At 33.9% G+C, this 18,522-nt stretch overlaps 1 protein-coding gene across 3 annotated transcripts in view; it reads left to right on the forward strand.

Moving 5' to 3' along the window:
* PTPRZ1 (protein tyrosine phosphatase receptor type Z1) overlaps positions 1-18,522 on the forward strand; it is a 203,795-nt gene that overhangs the window by 167,344 nt on the left and 17,929 nt on the right. For 2 of the 3 annotated variants that reach the window (XM_049771087.1, XM_049771088.1), the window contains exons 15-23: positions 2,935-3,020; positions 5,805-5,825; positions 5,972-6,068; positions 7,600-7,682; positions 8,852-8,986; positions 9,514-9,648; positions 10,506-10,669; positions 12,910-13,045; positions 14,221-14,367. In XM_049771087.1, coding sequence (XP_049627044.1) covers positions 2,935-3,020; positions 5,805-5,825; positions 5,972-6,068; positions 7,600-7,682; positions 8,852-8,986; positions 9,514-9,648; positions 10,506-10,669; positions 12,910-13,045; positions 14,221-14,367 — 1,004 coding nt within the window. The remainder of the gene's footprint in view (positions 1-2,934; positions 3,021-5,804; positions 5,826-5,971; positions 6,069-7,599; positions 7,683-8,851; positions 8,987-9,513; positions 9,649-10,505; positions 10,670-12,909; positions 13,046-14,220; positions 14,368-18,522) is intronic. The other variant, XM_049771089.1, reaches the window with a different exon arrangement.

Below are 18,522 nucleotides of genomic sequence, written 5' to 3' on the forward strand. Positions count from 1 at the left end.
TAAGCAAAATAAGACAGTGGGACAAGAAAAATGCCATATGGTCTCACTCATATGTACTATATAAAAAGGCCATGCAAATAAATGGACGATGTCCAATGTAAACAAGCACTTGTATTCTGTCAGCTGAACAGAGGTTACCAAGCCCTAAGTTAATAAAAGGAAAGAGGAGAACGAGAGAAAAAAGAGAGGAGATATAGAAGAGACAGACTAGGGTTGGCACAAAAATTGTTGTTTGGATGGTCTCTGGCATTTGGTCTTTGGCACTTTAGTAGTGGTGTAAATGTGGTAACTTTATATAAAAGAGCATAAACATTAACACCAATGTAACTATTACCTCAATAATAATATTAAAAATAATAATGTGAAACAATTGAACATGAAAAGATAGTAACTGGGGCCGGAGAGGTAGCATGGAGGTAAGGCGTTTGCCTTTCATGCAGGAGGTCATCGGTTCGAATCCCGGCGCCCCATATGGTCCCCTGTGCCTGCCAGGAGCAATTTCTGAGCCTGGAGCCAGAAATAACCCCTGAGCACTGCCGGGTGTGACCCAAAAACCACAAAAAAAAAAAAAAAGAAAGAAAAGACAGTAACTTTGTGTCAGAACTTGGCTAATAGTGAACAATAATGAAATTTTTTCAGTTTCCTTTTAAGAGACTTTTCAGCTCTAGGGTTTACCAAGATCATACTTATTATTTAGGAATATTTCATATTAAAAAAGTGATTCCAATAAAGATCTACCTAAAAATTGCAAGCTATAGATATGCAAAAAGAAATGGGACAAAAATATAGAGCCACCAATATATGGCAAAGAGGAAAAAATCATCTCTATGCAACATTTTTTTTCCTGAGTGTCCAAGTTCTACATGATATCTACATAAAATCTCAGGAGATAAAAAAGGAGCACTTTCTTTATAATTAAATTTTTTTGCATATTTTCCTCTATCAACTCTTGTGTTTTTTTTTTACCACCATTTGATTTATTTTATGGTTTATATTAAAATTCTATACAGCATAATTTCTTATTTTATACTTAGATATTTAAGACTTACAACCCATAGTTATATGTTGCATTATTATTCCCACACTTTCTAACATACTTCCAGATACATTGACATCATAGATATGCAAGTTAGCTATAATATTATCCAAAGCCCGATTCATTGCTTGTTCATTAGTAGCAATAAGTTAAATGATCCATAATCAGGACCTGGTCCATAAAATTAGAAACCCAATGTTTTACTTCTCAAAGTAGACATCAAAACTGTTTCTTCATTCCCTTATTATTCCCAAAAATGAACTCCAGCTTATCCAATGTGCACATTTTCATGTAAGATCAGGTAATGGAAAAATAATTATCACCAGTCTTCATCATTTCATAAGAGAAATTACCAAATACCTTTCCTTAAATAAAAAGTTATCACTTTGCTAGTAAAAAAAAAAAAAGGGTTAGCTGTTCAGGACTGTATCAATAGGTTTAATGGGTATTTCTAGAACTAATTATTTACAGGTGACAAATTATTTCTGTTTTCTTAACTAATTATAAAAGCTTCTTCAAGGCAAGATCCTTCTATAGGTGTGAAGATAGAATTACACCTTTTGTTAGTGCTTCTTTAGCCTAACAGGCTAATTCAGTTTTAGTATTCAGGTACACTCAGCTAACGGAGAGAACAGATGGATTCTGATTTTTTTTTTCCTAAATCAGATAATGCTTGGTAACTGAAGCTTTAAAATATTAAATGGCCTAGATGTTGAACATCTGTTGATGTAAATAACTTGTTTCTAGTGAAATGTGTTTGATGTTTCCTTGTCAGAGAAATCATTTGTGAAATTACATACTGTGCGCTAGTAATATGTTTAAGAAAGATTTTTGTCAGGGAAGGGGGAGGGGACAGCACCAGTTAAAATAATTTGGCCCCTTCACAATTAATTAACAGATCCAGTGACTTTGTTTACATTGCCTATCTTCAAGTTAGAATTCTTGAAGTGTTACCAATTAAAAGTTCTAAAGGTTTTTGACATTATCCTTAATGATTGGTTTATATCTAAATGGTTTCTATTACTTATAGAAAAGGAACACTATTTTTCAAATCTTTTTTAAATCTTTATTTAAGCACCTTGATTACAGACATGATTGTAGTTTGGTTTCAGTCCTAAAAAGAACATCCCCCTTCACCAGTGCAATATTCCCATCACAATGCCCCCAATCTCCCTCCTCCCTGCCCCACCTCCTCACCTATATTCAAGACAGGCATTCTACTTCTCTGATTGACATTGTCACCATAGTTGTCAGAGTAGTTTCAAATCTGACTATTTTTAAGGAAAACTTAAGAATCAAAAACTGAATTTGGACTATCAAATAGAGCCACCAGTACAATTAAAAATATATTATTTCAGCATTTTTCATCATAATTAATATGTAGCTCCCACTTATGGCAATGGGTTATCTATACAAACTCATTCAAGGGCGAGTTGTAACTCTGCACTATCCTTGAGTGTGTGATACCCTGGGTTTGATTCTCCTGGAATTATACAAAAGAGAGAGAGAGAGAGAGAGAGAGAGAGAGAGAGAGGAGAGAGACAGAGAGACAGAGAGACAGAGAGACAGAGAGACAGAGACAGAGACAGAGACAGAGAGAGATTCAGTCCATTGACAATTGAGGCTTTTTGCTAGTATTTATAAATTAACATTAAAAATAAAATTTGGGGGGTTATAAAAGGAAGGATACTGATCAAATTATATTTCTAAATGTAAATTATTCTTTCTAGTAAATATGATAAAATTATAAGTGTTTTGTTAAACAGCTGAGAATCTGTAGAAAACAGGAATAATTGAACTTTGAGGTATTTAGAAGGTATTTTATAAATATTTATGTTACAGGTACACTTCTTTCTATCAAACAATCCTTTCCAACCTAATATTTTGTATTCACTTAGATGATGTTGGAGCCATTCCAATAAAGCACTTTCCAAAGCATGTTGCAGACTTACATGCAAGTAGTGGGTTTACTGAAGAATTTGAGGTATGATTTTAAGATATTTAACTTAATTATTTGTATGTATAGAACATACAAAATAGTTAAAATACAGCAATATATTATTTCCTAACATAGTTATTGAAATCATTCTTGCTTCTAGAAAGAATATTAGTTTCATAATCATTATGTGTTTAAGAAATATCTCATGTTTATCATATAATTTAGAAAATTGGTTTTTTTTTCCATTACAAATACCAGGTTGTACTAGTGGGAAAATAGAAAGTGTTATCAATTCTCTTCCAGTATACTAATCCCCAATACAAAATTTTTTTTGGTTTTGAGGCCACACTCGGTGACTCTCAGGAGTTACTGCTGGCTATGCACTCAGAAAACACTCCTGGCTTTGGGAACCATATGGAACACCAGGGATCAAACCCAAGTCTGTCCTGGATCAGCTGCGTTCAAGGCAAAAGCCTTACCGCTGCGCTATCACTCTAGCCCCCTCAATACACTTTTTAACTGAAATCTGAATTACTAATGTTGCTTCTTTGTAATTTTCTAAATTATATACATAATATAATAAGCCACTAAATCTCATGATTTTCTTGCATATAACATTTATTTAAGCTTTTAGTTTTAAGGACTTCAATGTAAAAGTTGAAACACTTGCATAACATTTTCATTATGCAAGGTAAAATCCCAACCTCTAAAGAAAATTTCTTTTAAAAAATAAAATTGACCATCTGAGAAACTTTTTCTAGTTCTTTTATCATTATTTTAAGTTAAATCATCAAATAATTTAAATAACTTATAAAATATTTAAATATTTTATTTTAAAAATAAATATTGTATTTGTAAAATATTTAAATCTAATAAAATACTCTTTAAAGGAGAAAAGAATTTCACCACAAATTTAATACAGCCTTCTAAACTATCAGTTAAATGGATTTTTCAATACAGAATACCATCAACACAGAATTAGCAACCACAAAAAAACTCAAATTTACTGTTTTGAACACTTCAATATGCTAGTGTTTTTTTTTTTTTTGGATGCTAGTCTTTCTTTTAAGTTCTTCCACATACAACATTCACTGAGCTGGAAATTATTTGTTTTTACTTTTTTCTACTCCTATTGCCGATGAGAACCTCTCCAGTGAAATGAACTAAAAATTAACAACTAACAGGACAGTCTGAAGCCTATGATATTTAAAACCCATTGCCTTGCTATTTCTTCCATCTCCTCTCGTGTCCCTCTCTACATGAAGACTTTCACACCTTTTTGGCCATCTTCCTCCTTTAACCTCTGACTCTGACTAGAATGCATTGGTCCACTGTACCCAGCCACTCCTTGTACTCAGCCACTGCGTGGCAGGAATCACGTCCACCAATACATATTTAGAGAAGGAAAATGTCATAGATTCGAAATCTTTTAGAAGTTGAAATATAGAGAAGTAAATGTGATGTATTTACTAAGTAAAATAAAATAGAAGCCAATGCATGTAATCTTAAAAGAAGTCTAGGTAATAGCTTCATTGGCTAAGGAAACAGTATTAGGTAATGGTTAAGTAAAATAGAATAATATATATACTTACAAAATAAAAATACATAAGTATCTCTATATAACTTAATCTGGAGGCCACTATATGATGTAATGTTATTTCACAAAAACAGTTAGCCACACATCAAACAAAATCATAATTGAAAAAGGATATGCCAGAGATGGAGTTCATCTTCCCAAGGTAAAGGACAATTAATATTAATAAAATGCTAGTAGTTATGCTCAAAGCAGAGTAGTAGTTTTCACAAAAATAAATCATTTATTATGAAACAGTGAATAATAAATTAAATAAAAATAACTTTGCATTTTTCATTTAAAATGTCTAATTTTACAGTTTTTGAGACAAAGTAAAAGAATGATTCATTAACATAATAAATATAATAATTAGCTGAATAACTAATAATGCTGTACCTTTTAATTAGTTCTTATATTAATTTGTTTTAAAAAAAAAGAGCCAGAATAACTTGCTACAAAGATTTTAAAATTTTAAAGAGGAGAAATACGGTCATTTTGCTAATAAACTGAATCATACTTGAGTTAACAGCTATTTGAATTAAAACATGTCTTCTCAAATTATAAGACTTTCCTATTATTTTATATCATATATTGCAAATCCCAAGTAAATATATTGAGACTAAAGTATACCTGAAAAGATTTTTCATCAATTCATAACACTTTTCATATTTATTGATGTTCAAGAAAAAATGACCTTCTAATTAATATTAACAATAATGGAAAAAATTATCATTTTGTTTCTGAATTTTGCTTAAAAATAATGATATAACTAGTAAAACTTTTAGGAAATTTTTGTGTTTTGATTGCCCTAAATTGTTATAAACTGAATAGTAGGAAGCTTTTTCTTTTTTTACTCTTGAAAATTACTCTAAAAACAAAAAAAAATTTTCCACTAATTTATAGTGTCAAATAGTGCTAGAATTACAAATAAATTGTATTGGGATATCAATAAATTCGACTAGTATGACCAAATATGTCAAAAATGTGTGTTTTCTCATTTGTATTTAAAATTTTTATATTATTTATCAGTCTTTTTAAATGTGTTAATAGTATTTTATAAATTTAAGATTCCAAATAAGAGTTTTAGTTTGCATGCAACTCTGAAACATTCTTGCTTTGTTAGTATTTGACAAATGTATTTATTGCATGATCATAGTTTTCCATTGTAAACCTAATATGAACACTTTTTTTTTCTCATTTGTCGTTTGCTGTGGAATTTGATTTCTTTACTTTTTTGGCATTCATTCCCTCATTAGACACTGAAAGAGTTTTATCAGGTAAGGCATTATTTCACTGCATTTTCTATTAGCCAAGATAATAATTGTAACATAAAAAAATTATTTAATTTTGTTTTTTTATTATATTTAAGGCACTTTATTTTAAAGAATGTATTTTTAAAGATATACCTACAATGTTTTTACAGGAAGTACAGAGCTGTACTGTTGATTTAGGTATTACAGCAGACAGCTCCAACCATCCGGACAATAAACACAAGAACCGGTACATAAACATTGTTGCCTGTAAGTATAAAACTTAAATTGTCCTTGATTTCTTTCTCATTGCTATGTTTTTTTGCTTTTTTTCCTATGCTGAGCATCAAAGCCAAAGTCTCACCAATGCAATATATTTGTTGCTGAGCCTCATTACCAATGTGTGACTTGAGTACACTTACCCACCCCCTGCCATTATAAATATGGAGACACACAATTGCTTCTGGAGAGGAGCATCCATCAGGTGCTTTGAGACCTTTAGGATATGAAAGTTTGGGATGGGCCTGCATAGTTTCATGAGTAGTCTTAAAAGTGAACAGAAGATTTAAACCTTGATTTTGTAGGACTTTTTGTCATATGAATAGTGAACCATTTTGAGGCCAACTAGAAGGGAACAATATTTCTGTTAATAATGAACATGTGGAGCCGGAGAAATAGCATGGAGGTAAGGTGTTTGCCTTTCATGCAGGAGGTCATCAGTTCGAATCCCGGTGTCCCATATAGTTCCCCGTGCCTGCCAGGAGCAATTTCTGAGCCTGGAGCCAGAAATAACCCCTGAGCACTGCCGGGTGTGACCCAAAAACCACAATAATAATAATAATAATAATAATAATAATAATAATAATAATAATAATAATAATAATAAACATGTCCAGTGTCTGATACTTTTGCATGCATTGAATGCTTTCACAAGTTGCTCAGAACTGATGAATCTAAAGCTGTCCTAAAAAGTGGAATCATCAGTGCCATTTATTTTTCTTCCTAGAAATTAGCCAGTCAGATCTCTTTGACTTTAGGCTGTCACCACCCTCACTGTGTTTAGAACCTCATCAACCTTCATGATCCCGCCTCTGTGCAAATGTTGGTTAGTTTGCTTTTGAATTAAGGTAGTTTTATTGAAACTTACTTGCAAATATGTGAGGGGAGAAAAAGGAAAAGTGCCTGTTCTAGAGAGAACACAGACTTCTCCAGTTTGGAAAAAGGCCAACAAAGAAACATATAGACAAGAATCTGAACTTGAGTAAGCCCCAAATTTTTATTATCTCAAGTCAGTACCACTTCTGAATTTGTGTCCTCCTCATCTTTGAATCTTTCCTTGACATTTGTGCATTATTTTCTAAGTATCTATTCTTCTTGTGCCTTCTATGTTAAAACCATCTTCAAGACAGAAGCTATTGTTATCTGAATCTTTATCATACTCATATCTCCATTCATTCCACCAAAGCCAATGAAAGTAAGTGATTTTGGGACCAAATGATAGTACAGTGTGTAGATAGGGCGTTTGCTTTGCACAGAGGTGACTGACTGACCTGGGTTGGATCCCCAGCACTCCATATGTCCCTTGAATCCACCAAGAAGGATTCCTGAGTCCAAGCCAGAAGCCCTGAGCACCATCAGTGCACCACCAAAATATATATAAAAAAAATCAAACAAAGAAAACAACAAAAAGAAAGTGATTTTTTTTGCATTAGTTGAAACTGTATTTGGTAACTTGTTATATAAATATTAATGATCTTTGTTTTGAAAAGTACTTCATGCTATACTTCTCTTTGTTTTCCAGATGATCATAGTAGGGTTAAACTTGCACAACTTGCTGAAAAAGATGGCAAACTGACTGATTATATCAACGCAAATTATGTTGATGTGAGCATGTTTTTTATTGAAATGTTTATGGAAATTACATTGCAATTTTTATACTGCTATGCCACATATATACTTGCTCTTAAAATATTTCTATATGATAAATTATAAAAGCACAAATGAATAGTAAGTGGTTTCTGGCAGAATCACTCAGGCTATTATATTTCGTTATCTTCTAAAAGAGAGAGGGAATTCAAATAGGTTTATAATTTCTAAAAGATAATTAGAGAAAAAGTGCTTATTTTCAATGTAATTGCTATATGGTTGGCAAATGATCAACAAACTCCAATTGAAAAATGCCTCCAAGAAAAATACAGGATTTTTAAAATAATTATCCTCATTTATCATCTTCCACATTTTTCAAGATGCTCAGCATTTATTGCAATTTTGCAGGTAATATAGATGACTGGTTTACTGGGTTTTCACAGAGCTCAGATTCTTTCCTGACACTGACCCCAAATTCTTGCTACCTTCAAGACATTGCTATGTTGAACAGTGAATTCAAAGAAAAGAGCACCAAATATAAATATATAGTGGATTTGTATAAGCAACCACTTTGTTGTTCTAGAGGAAATTCATATGTATTAATGAGATCAGGAATGATATTCAAAATTACAATGGTTTTGAATCCTAGTTCTGCCATCATCTAGTTGTGGGAGCTTGAAAAACTTTATTGCTCTCTAGTTTCCTCATCTCCAATTTAAGGATGATGCTTCCATTTGGCACAGGTTAAGAATTAAGATTTATGTATGTAAGGAATGTTGGCCAACAATAGTTAATGGTACCACCAAGCACAGGGTGACTAGTTAATGTCAACCACAGATAAGCACATGATGAAAAAAACTGAGGTTCTCAAACTGTTGTGGACAACAGGATTTGATTGGGCCCAATTGCTCAAAAATATTATAATGAAATGTAATTACCAACTAGATAGGAAACATATAAAATAATTTTGTAATAAATGCACTCATGCTAAAGATGATGAGAATTATGCTTATGTCAAAGAGTTTTCCTTTTTAAAACATTGAAAAGGTTAAGAAGTGTTTGATTTTGTCAATATTAATTTTCTCTGGCTCTCTAATTTTACAAGTTTATTTTATACAAAGAAAATGTTCTGACATGAAAATATAGGTATGGTACAGTTAAGAAGCATCTGTCGCTTGATTCTGCAGGGCTACAACAGACCAAAAGCTTACATTGCTGCCCAAGGGCCACTGAAATCCACAGCTGAAGATTTCTGGAGAATGATATGGGAGCATAATGTGGAAGTTATTGTCATGATAACCAACCTGGTTGAGAAAGGAAGAGTATGTAGAAAAATTGTTACAACATCTTCAAAGTAATGATGAATAGTGTTTAAAGCTTTTTTTGTAATATGCAGCAAAAGCTGGAATTCTTTCAAGGAAGTATGACTGCTAAAGGGAAACTAGTCAAATTAGAGGGAAAAATCTTTTACTAAAAGTCAAGCTTATCTGTTACTGAAATACAATCTTCATAGTGGGAAAAATATATATATATATATATAAATATTATATAATTCACAGGACCCAGACTCTCATACTGGACTAATATTTTCTTCTCTGATGCTGGAGATTTGGGCCAGCGCATCTCAAGTCACTTTCAGTCCTACAACTCTTTATCTATACATATACAAATAAACACATTATATGGTTTCCTGTCAAACTACATTGTGATTACTGAAAAAGAAAAAAACTTAGAAAATCCAGGACCATTTTACTGTCCTATTCTCAGAACCTGACTGATTTCAGGGACAACATTTGCACTGAGAATTTGAAATACCGTAAGTAAACAGTAACTACTCTTCCTTTTGCAGAGAAAATGTGATCAGTACTGGCCTGTTGATGGTAGTGAAGAGTATGGGAACTTTCTCGTCACTCAGAAGAGTGTTCAAATGCTTGCATATTACACTGTGAGAAATTTTACTTTAAGAAACACAAAAATTAAAAAGGTGAGTCTGCAAAGTATGGCTAGTTTTAAGCAACTGTTGATATGACCAAGATAGGGTAAAATACAACTAGAATTTTAAGTTCACATGCCAATTTCACCTCTATCCCAAAGTTATCTTACAAGTCTCTAAACCTGGCTTTGGATTCCAGTTGGCCATGATGCCAGTGACTACAGTACAGTACAGCTACAGTACAGTGCTAAAAAAAATAAAAAACTCTTGACCTGTATGATGAATGTGTATGTTAGATATAGTGGTGATTATTATAAGAGAAGGGAAATGAAAACAGAACAATGTTATATTCTACATATGATTCTCCAAAGAAATATAAAAGAGAAAGAGTGGAGAAGAGGAAGGAACAGAATGACGGGCCCAGAGAGATAGATACACAGAAATAGAAATTTTAAGACCATGACTGTGTGAAATACAAATGTTAAATGTATAGGCAGACCTGCAGTCTTAGCCAATAAAGAGCTGACCCAGACTTAGGTCCATTCAAAAAGCAAACAGATTGCAGTCTTAAGGATAATTCTTCCTATTGGAAAGCTTTAGTACTGTTTCTTAAGATCTTGAAATAATTGGGCACTGCCTGTTTGCATTCTGTAGCTTAATATGTTTTGTCAAATTCTACTGCCTTAATGTCAATCACATCTCAAAATTGCCTTGACAGTAATATCTGACATGATGGGTACTTGACTATACCATGAGAGACAATAGTCTAATCAAGTTAATACATAAAATTACTTACCACAAATGACAATATGCTTTGTTTGCTTTGTTATGAACTACATATATCAAGCTATGAATCCTGATGTTTATGGTGTGTGTCTATGAGTGTTCTGTTATCTAAAATTCTCCAGGGCTCCCAGAAAGGAAGGTCCAGTGGGCGTGTGATTACACAGTACCACTACACACAATGGCCTGACATGGGTGTACCAGAGTATTCCCTGCCTGTGCTGACCTTTGTGAGAAAGGCATCCCATGCCAAGAGACATGCAGTAGGGCCTGTTGTTGTTCATTGCAGGTGAGTTTCAGAGGTATATTTCCTGAATGATAGAAATGCTGTACTAACAAAAATGAAATAAAAGATTTTTGAGAGTAGGAGTGATCTCCTGGAGTGAGAGAAATGTAATTGAAATCTCATTCTTCTAAGTATTGTTCATTAGAAAATGAGTATTCTGGGGCCGGAGAGATAGCATGGAGGTAAGGCATTTGCCTTTCATGCAGAAGGTCATCGGTTCAAATCCCGGCGTCCCATATGGTCCCCTGTGCCTGCCAGGAGCAATTTCTGAGCATGGAGCCAGGAATAACCCCTGAGCACTGCCGGGTGGACCCAAAAAAAAAAAAACCCAAAAAAAAAAAAAAAAAAAAAAAAAAAAAAGAAAATGAGTATTCTGGGACCAGACTGGTGGCGCAAGTGGTAGGGCGCTTGCCTTGCACGTGCTAACCTAGGGCAGACCCCAGTTCAATCCCCTTGAGTTCCATATGGTCCCCCAAGCCAGGAGTGATTTCTGAGCACATAGCCAGAAGTAACCTCTGAGCATCACCAGGTGTGGCCAAAAAAAACAACAACAAAAAAAAAAAAACCCAAAAAACAAAGAACAAAAAAAAAAAAAAAGAAAGAAAGAAAAAAAGAAAATGAGTATTCTAGACTCAGGATTTGATTGAAGAATATTCTGAAACACTGGAGTTTTTAATGATTATCATTATTCTGTTTTACTTTTAAACCAAATTTCAAGTTTTAACTGTATGAGGCAGACAAACTGTATTTTGTCATTAAATAAATATTCAATTTATTTATATATCATGAAATAAAAATGCTTGAAACAAAGCTCTTGTTCCTGGGAAATAACAATTTATTATAGAGATATTATGCCAGTTTTATATTACAAAAATCAAGGAGGAATTTACTGAAATGCAAAATCCTTTTCTCATTTCTTTACTATTTTTCTAATGTTATAATATTGAGTATACCATCAATTCACCATTGTCTCAGTCTTTTAATTTTAAAAATAAGGAGGATGAATTGAAATAATGATGCTTCAACAAAAGAAAAAAAATTAACAGCTTTACAGCCATAAAAATAAAATTTATTTCTATATGCAGTATTTTTTATCAAAGTGTTTACAGAAGTCAAGGGTTTTCTTTGATATGCAACTTATATGACATATTCTATTTTCCTGTATCAGGAGTTCTCAGACAAAGTTTGAGAGAGCCATCTTGAGGTTTTTTTATCTGTTAGCTTGACAATAAGCTGAGAGAAACAGGAAGATATAAGAAAAATAGCTCTGAAGGTCAGAGATTGTTTCTTAGCAAATAGAGAAGGAGCAAGGTATTGTGCAGTGCAGGTGCTAATTTTCCACTCTAGCACTTTCTACTTGTCAGAGCATTTGAAAAGAATCCCTGGCTATGAATTCTTTCCCTCTGGTAGCTGCTGTGAAGAAGTTTGGAGATAATGGTCCTTTAGAAATGACTGAAGTTATGCTTTATTCCTCACAATCTCACTGCAATGATATTTTCAGCTGAATTTTTTTTATCAAATTCTTTTCCCATTAATGTGGAAACCTTTACAAACCTGTCTCTCAAGGCAGTACAAACTCAGAGACCTTTTCTTTTCAAAGTTTGATGATGCTGAGGCTTTCATTTTGTTCTGGTTAAATGGTTATTTGTTGTGTTCTGACTCATAATATTGTCATTGTATAGTTTATTGTAAATAAGAAATATAATTGTCCAAGATATAAAAGTCTGTTTAAAAAAGTGGTTTTTCAGTTTGACCTATAGCACATTTTTAAACTTTTGTTATTTGAAGCATATCCTCTTAATGCTTAAACTGCATATCCTCTTAATGCTTAATGTGTTATTTAAATAGTTATTATGTGGCTCATTTGCTTGGAGAAAGAGATTATTTAAATAGACAAGGAAACCAGTAGTAACCTATCTTCAAATGTTGTTTTTTTATTTATTAAAACAGGTTAATGTGGTAAAATATGCATAACACGGATTATAAATTTTACTGTTTATATTAATTAAATTATCTTAATTATATTCACAGTATTGTCCAATCCATTGTTTCCATTTTTCTCATTATGTCTAATGGAAACTCTGTCCTCATGAAGCAATAGTACCCTGTTTCTCTTGTCTTCAATTTTTTAAAATAATATTTTTATTTAAGTACCATGATTTCAAACGTGTTTGTAGTTAGGTTTCAGTCTAATCTTCAAATGTTGTTAATGTTTGACATTGAAATAATTGTTCTTTCTTCAGTGCTGGAGTTGGAAGAACAGGCACATATATTGTGTTGGACAGTATGTTGCAACAACTTCAACATGAAGGAAATGTCAACATATTTGGCTTTTTAAAACACATTCGTTCACAGAGAAATTATTTGGTTCAAACTGAGGTAGGCCAAAAGAATGATTTTTTATTTTAAAGTTGGAAAAGTCACCCGAAAAATAAAACTGCACAAACCAGTTTGAATTACCAAGTTTATTAGTCTCATAGGGCTCATAAAATAATATACTTAGTCAAGCCAAGTAGCTTAAAGCACAGAAAGTATTGTCTCCGGTAAAGTTAGAAACAAAAGTAAATTTGAAACCATTGTTCTATCAAATAAGCCAGAGAGGGTGAACACCATATAATTGTCATGTAGTTTTGAAGGATACAAATATAGTGTCCAGGGACTAGCAATGCTATCTTTCTCTGAAATCTCTAGTTTAGAGGCTATAGGGCAAAATATGCACATCTGTATTTTATTTCCACAAAATTCTAAAGAAAATGAATTTAATTTAGACATTAGAGATATCAGCTTGAAAGTAACCAGAAACATGACTGAGTGGCCTTGATATTAAAACCAAACCAAACTTCATTTCCTCAGATAAATGTCATTTTCATCAGATATAATCAGATAAAATAGATGACTACTAAAAACTATCATAAGAAAATGCTCCAGAGGTAGAATACAATACCCAAGCCCTCAAACTAGATATCCAGCACATCATGGTTTCTAAAAAGTCTCCAAGAGGCCCAAAGGACCTTTTAGCAATTCAGGTGTGTCCCAGTAACATAAAATCATATTGAGAATTGTGTTAAATTTTATCACTAAAAGGAAAATTACTCATGTGGTGTTTGGAATTTAGGGAAACTTTGTGTAAAATGTGGAAGTATTTCAGCTTTGAAGATGGACAATAAAAACACTGTTTGCCTCACTAAATCTCCCTTCCTCCTTTCCAAAAATACCAATTCATAACAAAATCAAGAGATAACATCTTGTTTATCTTTTTTTTTTTGATGGGGAGGGAGACAATATCAAAAACAGTGCTTGGGGCTTAGTCCTTTGCTCTGTTCTCAGGAAACCATATGAGGTGCTGGAATTAAACCCAGGTTGACTGTATGCAAACCAAGCACTCTACCCCTGCACTATTTATTGCTCCAGCCCCATACCTTTTTCCTTGCTTCTGATTTCATGCCAATTGTCATCCATAAAACTCTCTTTCAATACAAGTATTTTCTTTTGGACCAAAATGCATATATAAAATTCTAAAGTCATGTTCCCTTGCTGCTATTGTTTATTGCCAGGAACAGTATGTCTTCATTCATGATGCACTTGTGGAGGCCATTCTTAGTAAAGAAACGGAAGTGCCGGATACTCATATTCATGCATATGTCAATGCACTCCTCATTCCTGGACCAACAGGCAAAACAAAACTGGAGAAACAATTCAAGGTGAGCTCTCTTGGCATCTCTTGGATGTCCCCACAGAAACAAATGTTCCTGAATATTTTCTTTTGAGTCAACAAGGCATTGTGGGTGAGTTGAGAGTGCTGTTGGCATAGAGACATTGTACTGTTCTTTACAATAGGCAGCAAGCCATACATAAATTTCAAGGAAAATTCTAATTTTGAATTACAGGCAGAAAAGTTCTCAGAAATTCAAGACTAACTCCTATAAATGCAAACTTAGTCCAGAAAGGAAGGCAGATGTTATAATAGTATGAACAGGCAAAGCTTATAATCCAGATGATATAAGAGCTCTATTTATTTTGAAAAAAAAAAACACAAAAACACTTGACCATGAGTGCTCTGACTCAGACTGTTATACTCCTTTTAGGGGAGAAATTGGTCTCATTTGAAGGCTCTGAATTAGAATAGGCCAGATTGGACAATAGCTTTTTCAAACCATTTCTCCCACGCATCCTGTCCCAAATTAATGAGTGAAAGGGGAGAATGTGATTCCTCCACTCCTATCCTCAATCCTCTATATTATAATTTTCTCCAACCCAGGTCCTGACTTCAGTTATCAAAAATAGCAGAAAGCAAGGAAATTAGAGAGCTTATATGGACCTAACAGCTGAACTGAAGGACTGGCAGAAACATGACATTCCAGAAGAAAGATGATATTATTGTTGTTGTCTTTTCTTTTTATTTAAACATTGTAGTTACAAAGTTGTTAGTGATTGAGTTTCAGTCTGACAATATACACCACCCTTCATTTCCCACCACAAATGTCCCCAGTTTTCCCCACCCCCCACCTGCCTCTGGGTAGGCATTTTATTCCTCTATTTCTCTTTTTATATTTTTTCCTTTCAGACATTGTGGTTTGCACTACTGTTAAGAAAGGGGGTTCTGGGCCCGGAGAGATAGCACAGCAGCGTTTGCCTTGCAAGCAGCCGATCCAGGACCAAAGGTGGTTGGTTCGAATCCCGGTGTCCCATATGGTCCCCCGTGCCTGCCAGGAGCTATTTCTGAGCAGACAGCTAGGAGTAACCCCTGAGCACCGCCGGGTGTGACCCAAAACCTAAAAAAAAAAAAAAAAAGAAAGAAAGAAAGAAAGAAAGAAAGAAAGAAAAGAAAGAAAGAAAGAAAGAAGAAAGAAAGAAAGAAAGAAGAAAGAAAGAAGAAAGAAAGAAAGAAAGAAAGAAAGAAAGAAAGAAAAAGAAAGAAAGAAGAAGAAAGAAAGAAAAGAAGAGGGAGGGAGGGAGGGAGGGAGGAGGGAGGGAGGGAGGGAGGGAGGGAGGGAGGGAGGGAGGGAGCGAGGAAGGGAGGAAGGGAGGAGGAGGAAGGAAGTAAGAAGTAAGGAAGAAAGAAAGAAAGAAAGAAAGAAAGAAAGAAAGAAAGAAAGAAAGAAAGAAAGAAAGAGAAAGAACGAAAGAGAAAGAACGAAAGAAGAAAGAAAAGAAGAAAGAAAGAAAGAAAGAAAGAGAAAGAAAGAAAGAAAGAGAAAGAAAGAAAGAAAGAAAAAGAGAAAGAAAGAAAGAAAGAAAGAAAGAACGAAAGAAAGAAAGAAAGAAAGAAAGAAAAAAGAGAAAAAAAGAAAGAAAGAAAGGGGGTTCCACTGTGTACCACTTACCTCCTTTCAACATGCAGTTCTATTTAGAGTGATCACTGATTTAGAGTGTTCAGTTCCAATTATCATTGTCATAGTGTACTCCTCCTTGTTAACTGCAGTGCTCCAGTATTTGTGTCAAGCTTCCTACAAGAAACTGGTCCTCCTGCCCCTCATCTCTATTGTCTCTGGATATTATTACCATACTAGTTTTTTTCTTATATCGAACAAATAAATGAGATTTTTCTATGCCATTCTAACTCATTTCACTCAGCATAATATTCTTCATGTTCATTCATGTATAAATACATTTGATGACCTCATTTTTTCTAAGTGCTGCATAATATTCCATTAAGTAGATGTACCATAGTTTATCTACTCATATATTCTCAGAATCTTGGATTGTTTCCAGATTCTGGCTACTATAAATAGTGCTGGGATGAACATAGGAGTGCAAAGGGCTTGTCTGGATCAGGTTTTTGGGTTCCTTGGGTATATCATAAGGAGTATTATTGTCAGACCATATCGAAGCTCAATTTGTAATTTTTGGAGGAATTTACATTAGCAGTGAATGAGAGTCCCTTTCTCCTTGCACATGGGCCAGCACAAATTGTTCTTAGCATTTGTGATGTGTGCATTCTCTGCAGTATGTGGTATGAAATTAAATCTCATTGATGTTTTTACTTGCATCTCCCTAATGTTTAATGATGAGGTGCATTTTTTCATGTGACTTTTGGTTATCTCTGTTTCTTCTTTGAAAAAATGTCTTCTCATTTCTTCTTCCATTTTTGGATCGAGTTAGATGTGGGGGGGGTGAGTGCACGTGCACATGTGCGTGTGTTCGCTAATTTTAATCAGTGTCTTGTATTTCTTAGATATTAAGCACTTATCAGAAGGGTATTGGATGAATAGTTCCACTCATTTTGTGGGTAGTCTTTGTATCCTCATTACTGATTCCTTTGAAGTGCAGAAACTTCTCAGTTTAGCATAGTCTCATTTGTTTTCCTTTGCTTACACTTTCTTGGAGAGTGATGATTTTCTCTTGAAGATGTGTTTAGCTTCAAAGTCATGGAGTGTTCTGCCTATATTTTTCTCTCTATGCCCTTTGGTTTCAGATCTGATATCAATATCATTAATCCATTTTGTTATGACCTTTGTGCATGAGATTATATAGAGTTCTGAGTTTTCCTTTTCGCATGTAGCTAACCAATTTTTCCAACACCACTGTTGAAAAGACTTTTCTTGCTCCACTTTGTATTTCTTGCCCCTTTATCAAAGACTAATTTCTCATATACCTGTGAATCAATCTCAGAATATTCATGTCAAGGGGCCAGAGCAATGGCACAAGTGGTAGGGTGTTTGCCTTGTGAGTGCTAACCTAGGATGGACTGTGGTTCATTCCCCCAGAATCCCATATGGTCCCCAAGCCAAGAGCGATTTCTGAGCGCATAACCAGGAGTAACACCTCAGTGTCACCGGGTGTGGTCCAAAAACAAAACAAAAAAAGAATATTCAGGTCTATTCCACTGATCTAGGGTCTGTCTTTATTCCAATACCATGCTGCTTTAATGACTACTGCTTTATAGTATAGTTTACAGGTGGGGAAAGTAATGCCTCCCATCTTATTTTTCCCAAGTATTGCTTTAGCTATTTGTGGGCATTTGTTTCTCCATATGAATTTCAGGACTATTTCTTTAAAATGTCATGGGTATTCTTATATGGATTGCTTTAAATCTTTACAATGCTTTGGGAAGTATTGCCATTTTAATGATGTTATTACCAATCTAAGAGCAGGTATACATTTACATTTCCTTGTGTACTTTTTTTATTTTCTAAAGCAGAATTTTGTATAGGCTTTTCACCTCTTTAAATCAACTTTAAGGTTTTCTTTCTTCTCTTATATTATTTGTACATAGAAAAGCATAAATTTTTGCATGTTACTTTTATAGCCTGCCACTTTACCATACAAATTTATTGCTTCTAGTAGATTTTTTGGAGTCTTTAGGATTTTCCAGTACTATACTGAATGGTAGTGGCTAGAGGAGCAATCTAAGTCTTGCACCAGATCTTAAAAGGAAAGGCATTTTAGGTTTTCTCCTTTAAGTACAGTTTTGACTATTTACTATTGAGTAAAGTGTCTTCACTTCTCTTATTGTTGAGAATTTTTAATCATGAATGTATGCTGGACTTTGTCAAAATATACAATTTTGGGCCCGGAGAGATAGCACAGCGGCATTTGCCTTGCAAGCAGCCGATCCAGGACCTAAGGTGGTTGGTTCAAATCCCGGTGTCCCATATGGTCCCCCGTGCCTGCCAGGAGCTATTTCTGAGCAGAAAGCCAGGAGTAACCCCTGAGCACCGCCGGGTGTGACCCAAAAACCAAAAAAAAAAAAAAAAAATACAATTTTGATTTTCTTTTGTTATGGTAGATTATATTGATTAATGTACATATTAAACCATCCTTGCATCTTTTGAATGAATCCTACTTGATAATGGTGTATATAACCTTGATGAGTTGTTGGATTCTTTTTGCTTGTATTTTTTGAGAAACTTTGC

This window comes from Suncus etruscus, chromosome 1, assembly GCF_024139225.1.
Source record: "Suncus etruscus isolate mSunEtr1 chromosome 1, mSunEtr1.pri.cur, whole genome shotgun sequence".
Lineage (NCBI taxonomy): Eukaryota > Metazoa > Chordata > Mammalia > Eulipotyphla > Soricidae > Suncus > Suncus etruscus.